This window comes from Lates calcarifer, linkage group LG5 (genome assembly GCF_001640805.2).
Source record: "Lates calcarifer isolate ASB-BC8 linkage group LG5, TLL_Latcal_v3, whole genome shotgun sequence".
In the NCBI taxonomy this organism is placed as follows: Eukaryota; Metazoa; Chordata; class Actinopteri; family Centropomidae; genus Lates; species Lates calcarifer.
Genome location: NC_066837.1, coordinates 11989392 through 12009759, shown reverse-complemented (window position 1 = coordinate 12009759; position 20368 = coordinate 11989392). Strand labels below are relative to the sequence as shown.

At 44.5% G+C, this 20368-nt stretch overlaps 1 protein-coding gene across 7 annotated transcripts in view; it reads right to left on the bottom strand.

Moving 5' to 3' along the window:
• Positions 1-20368, bottom strand: part of lef1 (lymphoid enhancer-binding factor 1) — a 41713-nt gene that overhangs the window by 8267 nt on the left and 13078 nt on the right. For 2 of the 7 annotated variants that reach the window (XM_018684152.2, XM_018684155.2), the window contains exons 4-10: positions 10045-10174; positions 6519-6609; positions 4736-4855; positions 3736-3898; positions 2838-2945; positions 956-1004; positions 274-315 (exon numbers count right to left, since the gene is read on the bottom strand). In XM_018684152.2, the coding sequence (XP_018539668.1) occupies positions 281-315; positions 956-1004; positions 2838-2945; positions 3736-3898; positions 4736-4855; positions 6519-6609; positions 10045-10174 (696 nt within the window). In that variant the 3' untranslated portion in view covers positions 274-280. The remainder of the gene's footprint in view (positions 1-273; positions 316-955; positions 1005-2837; positions 2946-3735; positions 3899-4735; positions 4856-6518; positions 6610-10044; positions 10175-20368) is intronic. The other 5 variants (XM_018684154.2, XM_018684156.2, XM_051070585.1 and 2 more) reach the window with 5 other exon arrangements.

Sequence of the window (20368 nt, the reverse complement as noted above, 5' to 3'; positions counted from 1 at the left end):
AGTTCAACATACACACACATGCAAACACGCACACACGCAGAAAATCCAATGCCTATTGTGCTGAGGCCATTGAGCAAACTCCACACACAAAGCACAATCCCTCTTCAAGGCCTGAACACCACCGACACAATGACTATGGCGAGGTTAGGGTGGACCTTTTTAGGATTAGTCTGTGAGTACATACTCTCAAGTCAGTGTTTAGCAGGTTTAAAAAGACTTGACATAAACTGAACTGGACCAGACAGGAAGGGGATAGATAGGGGTTTGTCTTACCATTTTCTCAGATGTACGCCGTTTTCATTCTCTGGCCTGTACCTGCAGAAAATTGCATCTTTTTTTAAAAAAATTGGAGGTATCTGGACGGCACAGATCTTTACCGTCCATTTGGCCTACACAGTGTACAGACCCAGAAAAAAATTGACATTTTACTTAAGATGTAATTCTCAGTGGATTATACTTGCAGTGCTGAGAGGAAGCTTCAAAAGCGCAGCTAAACAAGGTCAGCAGAAAGACATACTGTGGTGCAGCAAGCAAACAAATAGTGCAACCCAGAATCGGTAAGTAGTCGTATAGAATGGACAGACTAATCCCAAAGTAGGTGTAATATGTGAGGACAGGGATGAGAGAGAGGCAGGGGACAAACGAATGGAGGGATGTATACAAAGAAAGTCTCCTAAGGAAAAGTTGAGTGAGCGCCTGCACAGAATCAAGCCAGTCTACTGAAGCCAGAGTAAAGACAGCAGGTGACATTAGTCTGGTTAGTGTATACCTCTACTCGCCCATGTCTACTGGGAGATTAGTTGGTTTACAGCTTTACAGAGCATGTTTGTAAAAATGCAGCAATAAACAGTAAAAGCTGATGTGTGTTCTGTGGGGAAATGGTGTAACTCACAACCTCAAGATGCAACAGACAAGAAAAAAAAAACAGGGAAGAAGTGGAGGGACTGTTGCTTACCTGTGGCCGATTCCTGCATCTTCTCCCTCTTCCGCTTCTTCTTCTTTCCCTAAAAAATATACAGAGGAACGCATAAAGTGTGGCTCCAGCACTCACGCTCACTAGACCACTCTGATATCCTGCTGCTGACTGCCATGTTCACTCATCCCCTGCTGGGCATCCAACCAGCATCCCCCGGACTCCGGACTCTGCCGCCAAAAACTGCCATGCTGAGAGGGATGGATCAACCAGGGGTCCGAGATTTGATGTGAGTGTGCTCCCGCCTGCTCTCAGCTGGTTTTAAAATGAATTCCTTTCCATAATTTTTAGGCCTTTTTTTGGAGTTGTGACCAACCCAACCGACCACTGGTGGCTAGTTCTCCTGTTGGGACCAGTCTGTGTAGTGATTTCCACTCGCTTTCAAGTCCCTCTAATGACAAACATTAACATGAAGTGCAATTAAAAATGCTCACTGTAATTAGGCTAGTCTGGCTCAATGGCTGTGAAGAGCGCCACTCTTTTTCCAGCGAGGTGGTGGGAGTGTGTAAGGATTTATAGCTTATGCTAAATCCCCAGGGGGGAGACTATAGGTATAGATAGCAGCGTAGAGTCGTTCTAGTCAAATATGAGCAGCACTTTGGTTTCCTGCTGCAAAGTCTGCTAATCCACTTATTCATGAGCTAATCTGCCTTCTACTGCTGCGGCAGACAGGGAAGAAGAGAGACTAAGTGAGAGTGGGTGAGAGAAAGGATGAGAGAGGGGGTACACAGCAAAACTATGAATGCTACACGCTCTCAATGCCAGTGCCTTACCTATTTTGGGTGTTTCCAGGCATGATGTGTTGCCTGTATACAGCTGGAGATTTTGTTTGTGGGAGGGGTCACAGAATAGCGCTCACAGGGATACAAATTTCATTTTGTAAGAAATGTTTTTGCGTTAAATGCATCATTTCCCTTTATCTTTCCAGGATGCAAAGCAGAAAGCCATTCCTCTTCCTCTTTTTTTTTTCCCCCTACCCGTCAAATGTGTTTGTACTAACAAAGCTGGAAATTAAACGGGAAGCGGGCTAACTGTCACTAGCTGATGTTGTGTATCTTTAACTGTGCTGTTCTTCACTGGGAGCAGAGCTGTGAAACTGTCTTCCCCCTCAGCGAGGCATTTTGGCAGCAGAGCGGTGGAGGCAGAAGGAGGAGGGATGCTGCCGGTGTCCGAGGGGAGGCAGATAAACACCACAAAGCACTTTGGTGGTGGAGTGAATGTGAGTGCCGGAGCCACACTTTTAATAAAGGCTGGTGCTCTCTCTCTCACAAATTCATACACACCACATACTTGGAGACAGATTGTGACAACTTCCAACCACATGCACAAAACACACACACACACAGCGATATACACCCAGAAACAGACTGAATCTTAAATCCAGCTGAGCCTCCCACATTCACAAACAAAATGGGCAGCTGGAGGAGCAAAGGTTGCTGCTGCTGACTGCTGTATGTGCGATCCAGCCTCCACAGCTCAGGCTAACAGTTGCTTTTTACATCCGAAGCTCCGCACTGATATGGAACATCAAAGACTAGCATAACCATTACCAGGCAATTTTCACTCACTGTGGCAATAATAATGTCCATGATACTACAATCCATTTTACTGTGGATGGTAATGTAACAGTGAATCACAGTGCTATGAATTACACATTAGGCTGAAACAAAGGGTCCACAAATGGACCGTATTAGCATGGAGACTAGTGTGAATTAGCATGTGTGTGTGTGTGTGTGTGTGTGCGTGAGTGATGATTTTGTGGCATTTATAGAACAAGTCATGCAACACTGACATAAACAAACAACGTAAATCAACAAACACACACACAGGCGCACCTCTGCCAATCTGTTCTGTTGATACTTACATAATTGTCTCGAGCGGACCAGCCTGGGTAGAGCTGCATGTGGAGCTGCCGTTCCTTGCGGGCTAACTCATAATACTTAGCTTGCTCTTCCCGAGATAAAGCATGCCACTGTTTCAGTACAAAGGAGATTAGGGGGAAAAAATAGCATACAGTCAATTACTGGCATGCACTCGCATGTTCCCTGCATAGAGAAGTGTGCTGGTGTTTTGGTAAAGAGAAAAAATATCCTTTTCAACTTCCAAACGTTTGGTGTAGGGAAAAAAAAAAAGGGATAAAAGAGAGACAAAGAAGAAGGGGAAACATGATGAAGAGATTAACATGCACCAGAGTCAGAGAGGGAGAGAAGAGAAGGGAAAAAACTTTGATTTCATATCAAAACACTGGTTCCAATTTAGCAGCGCTTTTTATTCAAACTATGTCAGCGAGCAATTACCCTATGCAGGCCACAAACTAGGCTTTGCTGTGGCTGGCTGCCTCAACCGCTAGGCCTATTCGTTAAGGCTTTTAACATGGCTCTGTGGTTCCACTCTTTTCCCAATCCTCAAAAGGAACAAATTTTGTCATTTCCAACCGTGCCATTATCCAGGCATATTTTATTAAGGCCAATTTGATTAAATGTCAGTTAGATAGGCAGTTTGTATCTCTGCTGCTGAGAAGGAAGTAATTGGCTGGGGCAATCATTATGACAATAATCACAACTGGTTCATAAAAGACTGTATGTTAATAGAAAGAGGAACCTTTGTGCTTTTTTAATACTAATTGGGGCTGGAAAGTCAGTCCATGCACCCTCTAGAGAGACACGGCTTCAACTGCTGATTTAACCCAATCAACAAAAACAAATTAGAGCGAGACGGAGAATGAGACCGTTGTATCACAGCACATCAACTGTGTGACCTACCCTCCGTCCCAGGATCTGATTGATGGCAGCGCTCTCCTTCAGCGTGCACTCTGCGACCACATTCGCACGCATCTCTTTCATGTAGAGCATGAAGGCGTTTAGCGGCTTCTTGATGTGCGGTCTTTTGGGCTCCTGCTCCTTTCTCTGTTCGTGCTGGGGTTTCCTGAAGGAGAAAAAAAAACACAAAAAAAAGGATGGAGGTAAAGAAGAGGAAGAAACAAAATAACTAGAAAATGAGAGATATAAAAGAGCAAAGCAACAGAAGAGGGAAATTGCGGTGCCGCAATGGCGACAAAAGCAGTGAGGGTCTGGTTGCTCTCAGCCAATGGTGGGGCAGCGTGAGAGGGGTTGCCACGCCATGGGCCCCTGCCTCTTTAATCATGTGCAGTTGTACAGTTGCAGCCCTTCATGCGGAGAGATTACTTCACCAGTAATGGCAACCAAACCCCTTTTGTCCACAGCACATTGCCAATCGCTTAAAACCAAATGCTCAAACTCACACACTCAAAGACTCCAGACTCACTTTCTAACAACCTTTTTGATACTTGTACAGTCTTGGTACGAGGACGGCCATGAATAATGGAAATATCAGTGATAACCACTTCAGGGCGCTCACAGCACTTCCCACCGCGCGCACTGGGGATGTGAATTCAGTTCATCCAAGCACTAATCTAGGACCTGTATCTGTTGCTAGCTAAGTGTGTTGTGATCCCTGAGGCCAAATGAAGCATAGGCCTGTTATCAGTGGAGCACGGGCCCTTGCTGCTTATCTGCTCACATCAGGGGAATGAGAACAAGGCTCTGACAGAGGGTTTGTTCAGCGATGGCCTACTGTAGTGGTGGAGTGCACAAATACCTGGAAGTATGTCATCTCAGAAAACTGCTGAGAGAGTGGAGAGGGGTGAGAGATGAAGGGGGTGCGGGGGGGGCTCCAGCTTTTAAAAACAAAAAAGTGTGAGTGTGTGATGAAGGCATTTATTCTGTGTTTTGCTGGACTCACATGTGCATGATGTCCGTTTCATGCGGCGGCTCGTGTTTGACCTGTGGGTTGACGATGGCCGGGTGGGGAATCCCTGTGGCATGGGGACCTGGGGGACCGGGCACCATGTGGTGTGAGAACCTATAATAACAGCACAGAACATGCATTTTAATTAACCAGAGAGGAACAAAGAGGACAGCATGGAAAGGATCCTCTAAATGTGGAAAAAGGACCAGGGAGAACAGGGTCCTTGACTGTAGTTCTTGTGAGAGCAAAGAGATTTTTTTACCGCTGATTTCATCAACATATTCTTGAAATATTAGAGTAGAGCAGTGGAGCAAAGCTTTAATGTCCCCGAGGAGCAGTCTGGCTTACAGACAGCAGTCAATAATAATTATAATAATGTTATGCTGGACACAGTAAACAAGACCAAATGAAAATTACCATAAACATCCTGAAACATTGCAGAAATCCAAATGTTGACCGATTAGATCAGTAATTCCCAACCTGGAGGTCACAAGCTAAACAAGATGAATTTAGTGGGTTGTGACAGGGAACGAGAAAGATCATTGCTTCTTTCTTCTGAAATAAAGTGTAAAGTTACAGTTCCAGGCCTGTAAAAATGACTTAGGATGAACTGTTCACAACTTACAGACATGGTACCAGTGATGACGGGTCACAAACTTCATTTGAAGGGATCACAGTTTTAAAAAAGGTTGGAAGTCACTGGTTTATATGATAATTTAGGATTTTTTTGCACTCTGTGCTATTGTGTATCCAAAGATCCAAGGACTTCATAGCAACTAATAAGTTCAGGAACTTCATGTTTTCATGAGTTGAGCTCTTCTATACATGAGGGAATCTTTTGATGTGCTCTTCATCCCTCATCACATCCTAATTGTATCTTGTCATCAGATCATCAGTGGGTACAAGAAGTCTGCATCTCAATTGTCCATTTCGTTCTTTTTGTTTCAGCACTCACTTCATCATGTTGTTTCAATCAGCTGGTTGTTGTTTTCTACAAATGTTTGTTATATAAAATAACTACAGACCAAGGCTCCAAAATCAAAATTAGGTTCCCCACAAAGAAAAGCGGGGAAGTCCCTGAGAAAATGTTTTATGTTTGTGGAAAGATTAGAGATGGGCTGATATATTGTAGGTATTCAGATTTAAGGAAGTGTAAGGAGGTGTTCAACCGTCGCCTGATCCTGCACCTTACATCTGGCTTCACTCAGTCTGTGCCTGAAGCTCTGTCTTCACAAACATCACACTGACAGAGGAGGAGATGGTGAGGAAGAAGAAGAAAGAAGGCAAGATATGTTGGGAAAAGAAGGGAAAAAAAAGACACAGGAAATGGAAGTGACAAGGATGCAATCAAAAAAGGCAGAAAGAAAAAAAAGAAGAGGTAAAGGATACTAAAAAAAAAAAGTTCTTCACAAACATGAAGTGAGGCTCAGAGAGAGAAGTGCTTCCAGAAACCTTTGATGGGGGTTAAGCAGCCATATGGTTATGCAGGGGCACGTATGTGGTGATGTGTTTGACATGTGCTGGGCACAAAGAGGAGCGGTGTGGCTGTAGCCGCAGCAGTGCAGCAGGAACAGCCAGAGGCAGACCTCCCTGTGAAGGCGGCAGCGGCTGCTGCTGCTGCTGCTGCTGCTGCTGCAGGCCAGCTTTCCTCCATTCAGCACACAAAGCTCGTACAGTGTCAGTGTGTGCATCTGATGCGAAGAGACAGGGTCGTAATTGCTCCCTGTTTACATGAATCAACTGTGCATGTTTTTGCTTTTGTCTGTGTGTGACTCACCATCCCAGCGGTGGCGTGATCTGCCCCACTCCTCCAGGGGATAGGGAGTAGAAGTTGGTCATGTCTGGTCCGGGGTGATGCCTCGGCATTCCTGAAAAGACAACAGTAGTACACAGCTGTTAGATATGAAGAATGCAGATATAAGTCAACAACAGTACCAAACAAAATGTGGCCCTTAGTGCTGAGTTCAAAACCTGTCAAACATAAAAAGTTTCTTTATCAAGTCTTGGTTAAATATTCTTTGGTCAGACATTTTCTGATTTAACTCAGAACTTTTTTAAATTAAATAACGTTGTATCATTTTATTCCAGTGAGACTCTTGTGCAGCTGCTTGTGATAAGACATTTAACACTGCTGTGTGTGAGAAGTTTGACTTTTTTCAAACAGTATCAGCTCGTGTTGGTAGATACTCTGAGTTTTAGTACTAGGCTGGATTGGTGCAGTTTCTGAGCGTTCACTCTTGGCCTGCAGTTTGACTAAAATAAATAAATCATAAGGTTTAATTACGAGATTTTTCCACATCTGAGCAAACTCCAAAAGACTGGTTAGTGGTGGTTTAAAATTCCCCAACAAGCCAGTAAGTTAAACTTTTTGAGCAAACAACCATTTAGTTAAAAAACCAATTACTCAATCCCACCTTTCCAATCCCAGCTCATAGTCGAGGACAGTGCACACGAACATGCCTCCTGATCCAAAAAAGGATCATATTTTCTCGACTTTAGCCAGATTCTCTCAGTGTGCTTCAGCGTCTTTAAGCTGGTTAATTGAAGCTTCGTCTTTTGTGGCAGAGGCTGCAGCTGTCCCTGTAGACACCGGATTGACTTGGACTAACTACTGCTGGATCTTCAGGACTAAGCTGCTCCATCTCCAGCTCGCCTGCTCCTACTGTGTTTCAAGGTCGAGGGGTCTCTTTTTGTAAGAAGACTTAACGAGAACGGGGCTGCAGGAGAAACTAAAATGTAACTAAACCTATATCTGCAGCACCATTTGTTTTTCATTTTAGAGCAGAAGAAAGGAAGTAATACTATGAGTGAAAGTCTGTAGATATCTGGAAATGCTGTTCACGCACAGACGAGAGGAATGTGTCTACACGTGTGCTCAAACACACACACACACACACACACAAAGAAAAGAGGGCAAATGCCTCCAGATTAGCACCATCTTCTAATCCCTACTGGAGCCAGCCTTTTCTCCCTGCCTCTATCTTTTCTCTTCCTCCTTTCTCTCTCCAGGCTGTGGTCTGAAGGGGCCTCCCTCCTCTGAGAGGCAGGGCGAGTGGGGGGTTTATATCTCCAAAGCCAATGTTGCAGCGCTGGATTCATAGCGCGCAGCACTACCCCCTGCCCACTAATCCACCACTGAACACTCCTCAGGGCCCTCCTGAGGGCAGAAGAGAAGGAGGCAAGGGGTGAGGCGGCAAGGGAGGAGAAGAGAGCCCCAGCGCGTTAACCTTGTCACTCACACCCCCGAGGTGCCTAATTACCCCCCCGCCCCATTCACACGTTCCTGCCGACACCCAACAGAGCTTCACACTTTCATTTCCTCCCAAAACAAGAAACACTAACATGATTCTCATTATAAAACCAGGAAATAATCTGTATTTAAATCAGCGTTCCCATATTATGCATTTAAAAAAAAAAAAAAAAAAATACGATATAAAGGTTTAAATGTAAAACGTTGAAAGCACCACCCCCACCCCGACCCCCAACGCCCAACCTTCCATCCTGCACTGCGGCCCTGTGCATATTAGAGCTCATAATGAGAAAATCCATGATTGTTTTTCATAATTAACGAGCAGATCAAAGTCTGAGCCCACTAAGGAAGGCAGAGCATCAACTGGTCGATATGATAGAGAGAGATAGAGAGGAAGAGAGAGAGGGAGAGGAAGAGGGAGAGGGAGGGACAGCAAGAAAGAGAATAAGAGAGGATTGGTTTTAAGCATTTTCAGCTTAGCTCTGCTGGTATACACACATGAATATGCCTGGGGAAATCATTTGCAGCTAATTCTGCAACTGGATCGCTTGGACATGGATTTCTGTTGAGCTGCGAGTGCAAAGATCAAATATAGTAAGAAACAGACCTCCAGGGGTCCGGCCTGCTCCTCTGTGTTTGTCAGAAAACTTAGTGGATCTCTGTGGACTGGCAAGACCAACATCAACAGTAAAATGGAAAGTATTACTTCATAAATTGTACTACATGACAGCGAGTTTCTGAAATCTAATGCATGCATGTGTGCATGGTGTATTTATTGCTCTTCTCCGTGTCAACACAATTCCTTCCTGCTTCCATTAGAAAAATATTCAACAAAATGTGTCTGGTGCATGATTCCTCTGACATATGTGGAGCACGATTTCTTTACATGTCTCACTCCCTTCATCTCACTACGCTGTGTGCTCAGTTCTATTTTGTTATTTATAGCCGGTCCCTCAGAACCTCCCAGTCTCATCACCGTCCTCATCATCGCCTACATCCTGTCTGATTCCTCTCCTCCTTTTCAAGTGGCAGCCGCAGGAGAAGAAAGCCGGCAGAAGAGAAGAGGTGCGGGACAAAACTGTGGAGGGCCCACGTCTGCTCAGATTCGTGAGAAGCTGCCAAAGTCTCCAGCTGCGCGGGGCCGAGGAGCTCGTCCAAATTGCTGAGGAGCTCCTTTGCAGCTGTCAGAGCTGAGGCTTGATGTCGTTACTGAGAGGCAAAGAGTGCAGAGCGAGAGGGCAGCAGAGCTCAGCGCGCCATCCCACAGGCTGCTTGAAATGAGTTCATGCTCAGAGCTGATAGGAGGGATGACTTTGCGATGACACATTTTGGTTTGTGTGTCTCTATTGATTCCTGACAGTGTTGGCAGAGAGGAACGTAAAAACCTGTTCAGATTTCACTGCAATATTTTGAACAAAATCTGAATCTGAACCTGAAAGCCTGCTTAGCTCTGTTTATTTAAGGAGGATGGAAAACTTCTGAAGGCCAGTTCAAATAAAATTTAACAGAGCATACTGACTGAATCAATTTATTAAAGCCCTACTAGGGAGAAACGCACAACCCACATTATATTATCGATATAACATTACCAGAGCTAACGGAAACAAGCAGGGTCCCACATTTTTTCCTTTTTTTCTGACTTTCAGTTAAGTTGTTCCGAAAGATTCTAAATACAAGATGGAGGAGTGAATGAGAAAACTATATCCCACTGTAAATTCTTGTCTTGTTAAAATAAACTGTAGGGATGCACTGATCCAATACAATGGATCGCTATCTGCACCTATACCGAGCAGACATGAACTGATCTACATTAAATACAGTTTCCTCATCAATGTCATCATAAAAGTCAGTGATTCCTCAACCAGATGTGTTTATTCAGTCATCAGGAAACCCTGGCCTCGTGTTACCTTAAATAAAAATTTCACACAATGAGGTAGACAGAATAAAACTCTCTCAGTGAGTAATGAGCAAAAACATGTTTGTTAGTATTTGACCCAGTTGCCACATAGTTGGTGTGCAGGCTGTCTGTGTTGTGTCATGTTCTGGTTTCTACCTTGTTTGTTGCCGTCCTGGGGGTGATGACCGGAGTGAGATCCCGGAGCGAAGTGCTCGTCACTGTACGTGATGAGCGGGGTGAGTGGGTGGACTGCATGGGACGGCTGCACCACGGGAACTTTGTTGGACTGTGGGGGAAAATACAAGGAGATTTAAGAACAACATGAAAGAGTGATGACATTATACATGAGCTTCAGCTGCATCATTCCGTGAGCAATATGGCTGCGCTCCCTGTCACATGACGTGGGGACTGGTACGACCACGCACTGCGGGTGGTCTACTGTGCAGCACACAGCCTCTTTATATATGTGAAGCTTATTAGTATGGTCAAGAAAAAAAAGTTACTAAACATTTCTTCAATTTCTTTTCTTTAAGTAGCCTGAGCCCTGCACCTCAAAACTTTGTTTAGCCTTGGTCAGCAGGATCGAAAACCCTGTTCCCTCAAGGAAGGAGGAAAAACAAGTCAAAGAGGTGCATGAGCATTTTTGAGACAGCAAAAGAGAGAAAGATGCAAACAGAGCTGGAGCGAATAGGAGCGAGCGAGCGACAGAGCAAAGAGAGGGGAGAGAAAAGAGACTCGCAGGCTAGAGTTAGAGCAGAGGTCTTAGGCGGGAGATCAAAGGCAGTCATTAGCTGGTGAATAAGGGGAGTTCATTACAGAGCAAGAGCCGGGGGAAGGAGAAATGAGGGATGGAGGAGGAGGAGAAAGGGAGGAGGGAGGGCGGGGTGGGGGGGGGGGTGGCTATGGAGAGAGAGCGCAAGTGAGACAGATGTCTGCAGTGCTACTTAATGCAGAGGTAATCACGTCAACAGCGGCCTGGCCACAAGCCCCCCCATCCCCGGCTGACTCACAGAGACCTGACAACTAAAATAGACCGAGCCAGGCCCAAAAAACTCCAGCCCCCAACCCCCAGCCAACAGCGCTTACATGCTTCAGCAGCACTGAACACATGGTAATGCTTAGCCATGCTAAATCTACTATTTACAATCTGAGCCCAGAGCTGAGCTGGAGTCAAAATATCACCTCCACAGGATACATGGCTAATCACAGAGACATCAGTTCACCGTTGGGTGAGACACGTCTCACACGCCGAGCAGCACCCACAAGCTTCAAATCAAAGGGAAAAACTCCATGAAATGGTAATCAGATGCTCCCACGGGAACAGTCACCTGATTAATAATGTTGTTGAAGATGCTCGATCTAAATTTAGTACGAGTATAAAATTCTGAAGAGACGATATAATCAAGGGACTGTTCTTTATTAATCTTTCACCGCGTTGTCCTAGTGAGGTGTGTGCCAAGGTGACATTCCTGTGGTGCTAACCGGTGATTGGTGCTCCGCCTCATCCACACACGCACTAAACGTCCTGGACACAGGGGTGGCTGGAATGTCTGAGTTTCCCCTGAACCTCTCGCAGACTGGCACCACTCTCAACTTAAGACCCCCCCCCCCCCCATGCCTCCCCCGCCTCTCCCTACCTTCTGGGAACTCCTAACCAGGAACACAAAGGGCAGTATGTGTGGTGTGTGTGTGTGTGTGTGCGTGTGTATGTGTGTTGTGTCCAAAAAGAGCTCAGTGTCCCCAACCACATGAAGCGTCATCCACATCAGGCTCCTAATCAGGCTGAGAATCTCATCTCCCAGGGCCAATTCTTTTCCCCAGTTCCATATTTGATACGAGCCTCAAACTCCATCATCTGCACAGTCCACATTGTATCGTCTGCAACCACTGTCTGTTTCAGGAAAAAAAACAGACAAGGCAAATCCTGCCTGAAAACTAATTAAGCCATTGATGCAGCAGCTTTTCACACTAGTCCAGGTGAGTTGGGTCCTTTGACCCCTGCTAACTAGAGTCAAAGGTGACGGGATAATCTGCGGGTGTGGGAGTGTCAGCCCTCATCCTACAGAAGGGAGGGCTGCTCACCCTGAAGGAGGGTTAACCAGGACTGGGGTGGCTCGGACATACCTACACCAGAGGCTAAATGATAGCATTCTCGCCCATATTATTTTACGCCTCTCCACTCCCATTTGTTATCCTTTGGGAATGAGATAAGAACCTAGGGGATTATCATTTTAGCTGGAAGTCTTCTCTAACTTGTAGCAAAGGGAAAGGAAAGAAAAAGCGAGTGAAAACAAAAGTTAGTCTCTCATACGTGTTCACACACACATATAAACTTTGATATGGCAAAAAATAAAAGGTGATAGACTCCTTAGCACATCAGAAAGCCATAGGCTTCTACCATAGAGGAGAAGCCCTCTTTTGTGCTTTTCCCAGTTACAGCTGTCAAATCCTATTTTTCTCAACTTCTTAATAAACTGCCTCCATTGTGGCAAAATCCACTGGGGAAAAACCTGCAGGCCCCTGTGACCAATACAGAATTTATGGCTGTTTGGGTGCACATTTACACAAACTGCATGCCCTAACTAACCATGGTTTACCTAAGGAGGAAGAGAACAGCAATGAATTGTAATTTAAGCTTCATACATCTTCGTATCTCTCAAGATAGAAATACGACTGTGAAAACTGTATCAGGGTAAAGTAACTACATGTTTTTGAGTCTCTTGTGTCTCAAGGATTATGAGCCAACAGCCGTCATAGGAGCCACCATTTTAATATTTCCAGGTGGAGACTTGTTGGCTCACTGCGCCCACTTCTCAGCTCTTGGCACGTTAACAGACAAAAAAAGTACGACACCCTTTTACCAATTTCCTGGAGGAAGTAGTGAGAGACACTCAACTGACCACAACCGTGAGGGTCACGCTACGTCGCAGCGATTCAGTCCCCTCTCATCCTCCATCCTGACTCTAAAAGCCGTCAGCAGCAGTGGTGGTGTTGCGATGAAGGGCAGCCATATTGGAGGTCCCTTTTATTATATAGGAGAAATAATAGGCTTAGGATCTTTCTATTCATATTTTTCAGGGAGAGCGAAAGAGGAGAGGCGGCAAGGATTGAAAAGAAAACGTTCCATTTGGAATTTCATATCCAGGCTTGGCCGGCCCTTTTAAAGAACCCCTCAGATGTGGTTTTAAGAGAAATTCATTGTGCGGAACTGGAGCTGGCAGGGAGCCCTCCATGGAGGAGACACTCCAGTGTGTTTGAGCATGGGGAGCCAGTGACTTGGCGTGCTGTCTGAAATTGGGGGTGGGGAAGGGAAATGGGACGTTTCGTTTTTGTTTCTTTTTTGTTTTTTTTTCTGAGGGAGGATTTTTCTGACTGGCACGCCGGTGTCTCTGAGCTTGTATTCTGTCAGGTTCTACCAACATCCTGCCGTGGTTGCTAAGCACGAGTGTGTGTGTTTGAGTGTGTGTCTATGTGGTATATGGAATAACTATCCCTGCAATATTGCCTTTATAGCATCTCTCTCCCTCTCTCCCCTCACAGCACGGCTTTTGTACTCCACTCAATTATACCACTTCTGCAGAGTGGAGTGGAAAAAAGGGAAAGCGGGAATTTTATAATAATCACTTCCCACTTCTGTAATTTATATGCAATGAGGACTCTTTGCGCCTGCAGCTACAATCAAGTGTGTAGAAACCATGTGAGATGTTTCACAAACAGCTGGGGAGATGGCAGCTAAAGTGGTGGTGGCTATGGATTCCCATGCTGCTAAATCTTTTCACAAAGATGCCCTTCTCACCTCAAAAACCCACCTCACCTACTCAGGGGATTTTCTGCACTCTGGAGGAAATGGATGCACCGAAAAATATATCGGCCCAGGATATTAACGTCAATAAGAAAGAAAAAAGATGAGAAACAAATAGGATCATCAATAATTTTCCATATATTTCCAATAAAATGACATGATTCCCACCCAAGGAAATCCTTTTAAAATCACAGTGAATCACTGAACACACCCTCCTGTGATTGTTTGAACACGGTCCTTGGCTACTGTTTCCTCTAACAATGTGGCTCATAAAGAAGACATTACAGACAGAAAGCCTGTGTAAATGCTGAAAGTTTGAGTATGAAGCGAGGGTGCGCCCATTGCTGAAATCCTTCAGTCGCCCTCAGACCAGGTGTTCACTCTCATGTGTGTTTGTTTGCAAGTTGTCCAACCTTTTCCCAACAAAAGTGAGCAAACATTCTGCCATAGTCTCCCATTTACAGCAAAGGAAAGAAAAGGTGCTGTACCTCACTCCTCCCCTCCCTCTTTACCAAAACGAGTGGAGACCAACCTGAGGAAGCTTAAATAAATAACCAATTACCATTCGCAGAGCGGGTTGAACCCCAGCAGCTTCAAGTGGAGTGCTAAAAATGGAATGTTTTATTGGCAGGATGGCCCCTTGGCCAGGGGGCTTAATGTAACGAAACCCAATTAATGGAGAAGAAAGCCAGGCCGCCAGCGAGCGAAGGAGTGCCACGCGCCCCGGGTAATGAGACGAACAAGCGAAGCCAACCACAGGGACAGGAGTGGAGGAGGCTACGAATAACAGGAAAAGCCTGCCCTGGAGAGAAATTTACATCTGTGAAGCCTCCCTCCTCTTTTCATTTCAATCATGAATCCAGCGTGCTACGCAGAGTCCAACAGTTGAAGAGGAGCAGTGACACTTGAAGACCGAGACCAGCAGGTTAAAACGGGAAAAACACAAAAAGGTACAAAGGAGAACACTAACCTTAATCTGAGTTACTCATGTAGCAAAAATAACCATGTAGCATATACACAATGTTCTGGTTTTAGTGGCTAAGTTGCAGCACAAATTTATCGTGGAAGGAAACTTGTAACGGTGTCCTCTAAATACCATCGTTACACCCACAAATGCCATACGTCACACTTCACATTAACACACATGACCGGCACATGTCTCTGAATAAACATGGAATCCACACACACACACACACACACACACACAAAAAAAACCCACCGACTCAAAAGGCACATAGACATGCTGTAAAATACGGTCATGGTACATGGTGAGGGATCAGAGACTGCAACAACCACGCGTTTAATGAATTTAACACATACATGCCACATATGAACACAAAGGAGTTATTAACAGCCAAGTTTCTTCTTTCCCACCACCACCAAGCACAAGTGAATGGGACGAGGTGGATTACCCATCATCCTTCAGTTGGCATGAAGAGCGTGTGCTCCGAGCAAACCAATCACGCTAGCTCTCACTCTGACATTCTGAACGTGCAAAGAAGATAATTTGTGTGAAATATGCCTGCCCCAGATGAAAAGACTTTATCCGCTTTTTTAAAAGTGTTCAACTCTTAATTTCTATATGTCGCGGAGCTATTAAAAACCGAAGGGAACAGCAACAGAACATTACAAATGATCCAGTTGCTATTTTTCCTTTCCTGTAAAGCCACAGCGAGTTGAGTGGAAAGAGTAAAGAAGTATGACAAGATTGAAAAGGTCACGCAAGAGGTCATGAGGGTTTGAATGGAGGATAGTTTAATGTCACTGTTTATCATATTTAGGTGGAATCAGGCTGCTGCGATATGATCACGTAGTGTTAACGTTTTATAAAAGAACTGGCCCTGTTGTCCAAATAATTGGTTTTATGCAAATTGCTGACTAAAACTAAAAATATTTGTGCAAAGTGCAGAGTTTTATCTGATATAAAACATAACTGTACATCATAGCTGAAGGATGAGGCTGGCTGTCAACAAATCCCATAAAAAGACCAAAAGCAGCAATATGTTTCTCATAACCAATTCTTTCCTTCTGTAGATGTTAATCTTTAAATAAATGTATCATGTTTCTTCTTCTTTCTTTTTTTTTTTTTTTTTAAAAAAAAGGCTAATTCATTTCCTGATCCTGCTCTCTAGTTTTTATCAGTGAATCTGCTGGGGACTATTTTCTGTGGTAAATCTGCAGATATTTGATTATTATTATTTAATTATTATTATTATTATTAAGTATTTCAGGCAGCAGGATGTTGAATGTGGGAATGTGGGACTCAAGATAAACTACAGTGTGTATGCTCATGATAATGAAGGAACATGCCACCTAGTGTAACAGTGTGTTTTGGACAACAATGGAGCTCCACTGCAGAGAAACAGTTGTTAGTGGAATCTATTAATTGATAATTTTGGATTATATGGTGATAGCACATCACCTTATCCTTTAAATATATAAAGCATTATTTAGATTATTTTTTCATGCAGCTTCCATATTGTAATATATTTTAATTTCTGAAAAACTGTGATAATGATCACTATGTTCAGCCATATTATCACGTGGTATGTGCTGTATATGCTGCAAACGCACTGGTGCAGATTTTTTGGGATTATCGTCTGGATATTGTCACTGTGCTCACACTATCCATGCAGTATGTGGGAGTTGATCAGCTCTGAGTGGAGGTCGGCTCCTCCACCGTTGTGTTTGCAGAGAGCGTGTGTTTGTGTGTGTGTGTGTGTGTGTGGTGGAGGTGTGGTGGGGGTTGGGCCTCTGCTTTGGCAGCGCCCTGGGCGAACTGCAGGATGTTCACCTTGCGGCGGGGCACAGGGCTCATTATCACAGCAGGACCTGGTCACATCAAAGGACTGAGGAAAGGGCAAACATTCTGCTGAAGTGCCACTGTCAGCAGGCCTGCGAGCGCACACGCAAACACATACACAAAAGGCAGACCGCACACACACTTGAGCGCCCACTAGGCATCTATACCCCCACAAAGAGAGTGGCTGCTCTCTGTAGCGCCATCACTTGCCTTGGTGGATCTATTGAGACACGTTAACTGAAAATCCCAGCAACAAGACGACACCAGTCCTGCAGAATTGTGACATTTATCAGCACTGTTACTACAAAGACAGATAGACACAGGTGGTGCATCAGTGTGTCTAAACGTATCAAAAATCTGCCTCATTTACCTGATCAGGTGCGTGTTTCAAATAACGACGAATGTTATTCTCTGGGCCCGATGTTTGAACTCAGAATTTCAAACTGACCATGAGCAGAAAATGTTTGGATCACACTTATTTTTCCTCCTGAATCAATCGGCATCCCTCTCCAGCAGCTATTTATAGCAACCCCGCTGCTGCATTAACACACTGCATGATTTATCATTAGAAGCCAGCTCTGGTCTGCTGAGTAGCTACATTCATGCCAGGCGGCACGGTGGTGCCAACATCCACATTCAACAACAACACTCGAAGGCCCTGAGAGATGTACACAAATAAAATCGCAGCACAAGCTAACTTTGTGTGGCTAGTGCGCTAAAACCTTAGCTCCCGTACAATACCAGAGACAGAGAGAAAGAGGGTGAGAAAAATGCAGTGCAGAATGGGGGGGAAAGTGCTGATGAGTTGCCTTATGCAGGAGCTTCATAGATCCGTCGAACAAGAGCGGATTTGCCTGCTACACCTAGATAGTGTTTCCCCCCCTCAGCTTTCGCCCAGGTATTCTGGGCATGAATGGCTGTCAGTTTGGATTTGGGAGCTCAGCGTTGAGGGGGGAAAATAGAGTCTGGTGGGGGTCTTTGTGTGTCTCTACCTGTGGAGACGAGAGCTCGAGACAGTACTCTTCTCTCTAAGCCCCAGCTAGCTCCAACGCAACACTGCACATTACATCTATGGGAAGGAAGGGGTAAAAAAAAAAAAAATATTAGCACCGCAAAGCTAGCCAGAGAGAGCTGGACGACGGCAGACAGCAGCAGGCTGCAGAGGAGCTGCCGTGTTTGCAGGGAAGGTTTTCAATGGCACACACCAGTAAAATGTGGATGGGGAGGTGATTTGAATGAGAGCTGCTTCTGCCTGAGCTGTAGAGAGTATTGACCTAGTTTTCCTTCTGTATTTCACTCAGACAGATGCGCACCCACCCACATAACGTGTAAGAATAGAAAGAATAAAAATATTGATGGGTTAGTGAGCCTGCACCATTGATGACTTAACGGAAGAGAAAATAAAATTCACCGACAAATGTCTGAATTAAGATTTTATTTCTTGTGATAGGTTGTAGGTGTGTAGGTTATGTAACATTTTGAAAACTGCAGTTCATGACAAGTCGTTTAGCCTCAGGTGCTGTGACACCTGTGTCCTGGCCTTGATCTGAACTTTTGACCCTGTGGTCACATGATCAGAGCTCTTTTCACCTCAGCGCACTTTTCCACATTCTGTCTTTTCTACCAAAATGAGCTTTTTACATAATTAGACAAGCACTCAGACAACGCTGTGTTTTTCATGACGTTACAAATTACAATCAGCATTTTGGTTCTAGCTATAATCAAGCAGGGTTCATGTCAGAGGGCTAAGAGGCGTTCACGGCTGTGGATCACACTGCAAACCTTTCAGCTCACTCATATATGGACGGTGCAACAATACCAGCAGCCCACTGTTTGGGTGTGATTCCACGTTTTAAAGGATTAACTGGTAAAGACTACCAACAACTGCCTTTCAGCCTGGAATTAGTCATTAATCAAACCACACATTTTAGGGTTTCTTTCTAGCCAGGCGCACACGCCCCTGCTAAGATCTGAATGAAAAGCACAAAGCTATTCAAATCTGATCCCCTCCGAACAAATGGCTTTTCTCCATCTCCACAGAAGCAGGGAACACTTCAAGAACCTCTCCAAGGATCTGAACGGTCACATGAAAACTCCGCCCCATCAATTAGCTTTGTGGCAGGGTTTTGTGGGCTTTAATACAAACAAAACAATGACCATGTACAACATGGCAACGGACAACGTCTGCTTATCCCCTGATACCTCTAAAGAAATGCTAATAGCGAATTTCTGGAGCACAAAAGGGGAAGTCCTCAGGTTCAGGGCATATGGTTACAGCTACATTATAGGGCACACTCACGCACCTGATGCCACAAATCTGAATGATAAGCCACATAATGAGCACGCAGGTTGTAATTCAGCTCTTAGCTGGATTTACTCAAGGTGCACGTCTCAAATGAATATAATCTGAAACACAATGTTTGATTGAATGAGCTAACATGCTGTAACTCTGAGATACTTGAACAAAGTCTTCTTCCTGAAGGAGCTGAAACAACTGGTCGATCGACAATAAAATAAGTGGCAACTACTTCAATAATCAGTTTCAGTCATTATTCAAGCAAAAATGCCAAATATTCAAATGTGAGGATTTAATTTATTTTTCTACACAGATATGATAGTAAACTGAATATCTTTGGGTTCAGGGCAGTTTTATGCAAATATGTCACATTTTGCTCTGAGAAATGACACAAGGCATTTATGAGTATTTTCTGACTGACTGAAAAATCTGACTGGACCCACATAAAACTGGTCTTGAACAGGTTTGCGAGGTCAGATCAGAAAACAACTGTTGGTCAAACAAATAAAGAAGTAAAAGTCAAACAATTTATTTGTTGTGTCGTCGCTTCAGTGTGGAGTGAGTGTTTGCGCTGGGAAAACAGAGCAAATGTAGATTTGAGGGTGACGGTGGACACTTACATTTCCCCTATCTTTCATATCAAAAGACAGGGGTACAGTGGGGGTGGACTGATTTGATGTTTTGATGCATTGTTTGATGACGGGCGGCTCAAAGTCGAGGATACCTCTGTGATGTCTCTCCATTGGAGGACATGAAAAGCGTCACCTGGCCCCTGAGCTGAGGGTTATGGCTGCTAGTGGATTTAAGGGCTCCTGCTGAGCTGGACGGTGGCTCCATTGATGCCACATAATCCATTCAGCGTGACCTTTATATTTTTAGAGTCAGCTCCACGTCCCTGTCAGCCTGCCTTGTTAAAACTACCGCAGACATCAAGGTCCTGATCAACTACGTCCTAAGATAACAGGATGGTATATCTAATTTATCTAATGTGTACATCCCATGAGAAAAATAAGTGCCTGCCATTACCGAGTGAGCCATCCGATGATCAAAAGAAACATGGAGCACAAGGCGAGCTCATCAGATGAACAAACACATTCTTGCTAGATATCTTTGTGGGTTTCATCATCCTGCATCAAGTGACTGCTGAGGAAAAAAACAAAGCCTTGTTCTCATCCCTGTGACATCAGTGCTTACAGACAGAGCGCAGGGGAAGAATCAAAGCCCGGGCCATCACATATTTCCAATTAACTGGTACAATAATGTGAAGCTGCAATTTTTCCTCTGCCCTCCACCCAACCTCCAATTAATTGTTTCTAAAAATCCCACACAAAAATATCATAAGCTTAAAAAAAAAGAAGAAAAAAAAAGAGAAGGCATACAAATAAATAATCTCATAACGTACGCTAGGCGGTATTAGTCATGAGCATCAAACTCCTACCACGTTCTAGATTTGGGAGGCAAACATAATTGGGATAAATCTCCTCAGTAAGCCACATAAAAAAGCAGAAGGGTGTAAATTGTTACACTGCTGTGTGTTAAGACACTGAAACAGTTGCACAGATCAGACGAAGTGCAGCAG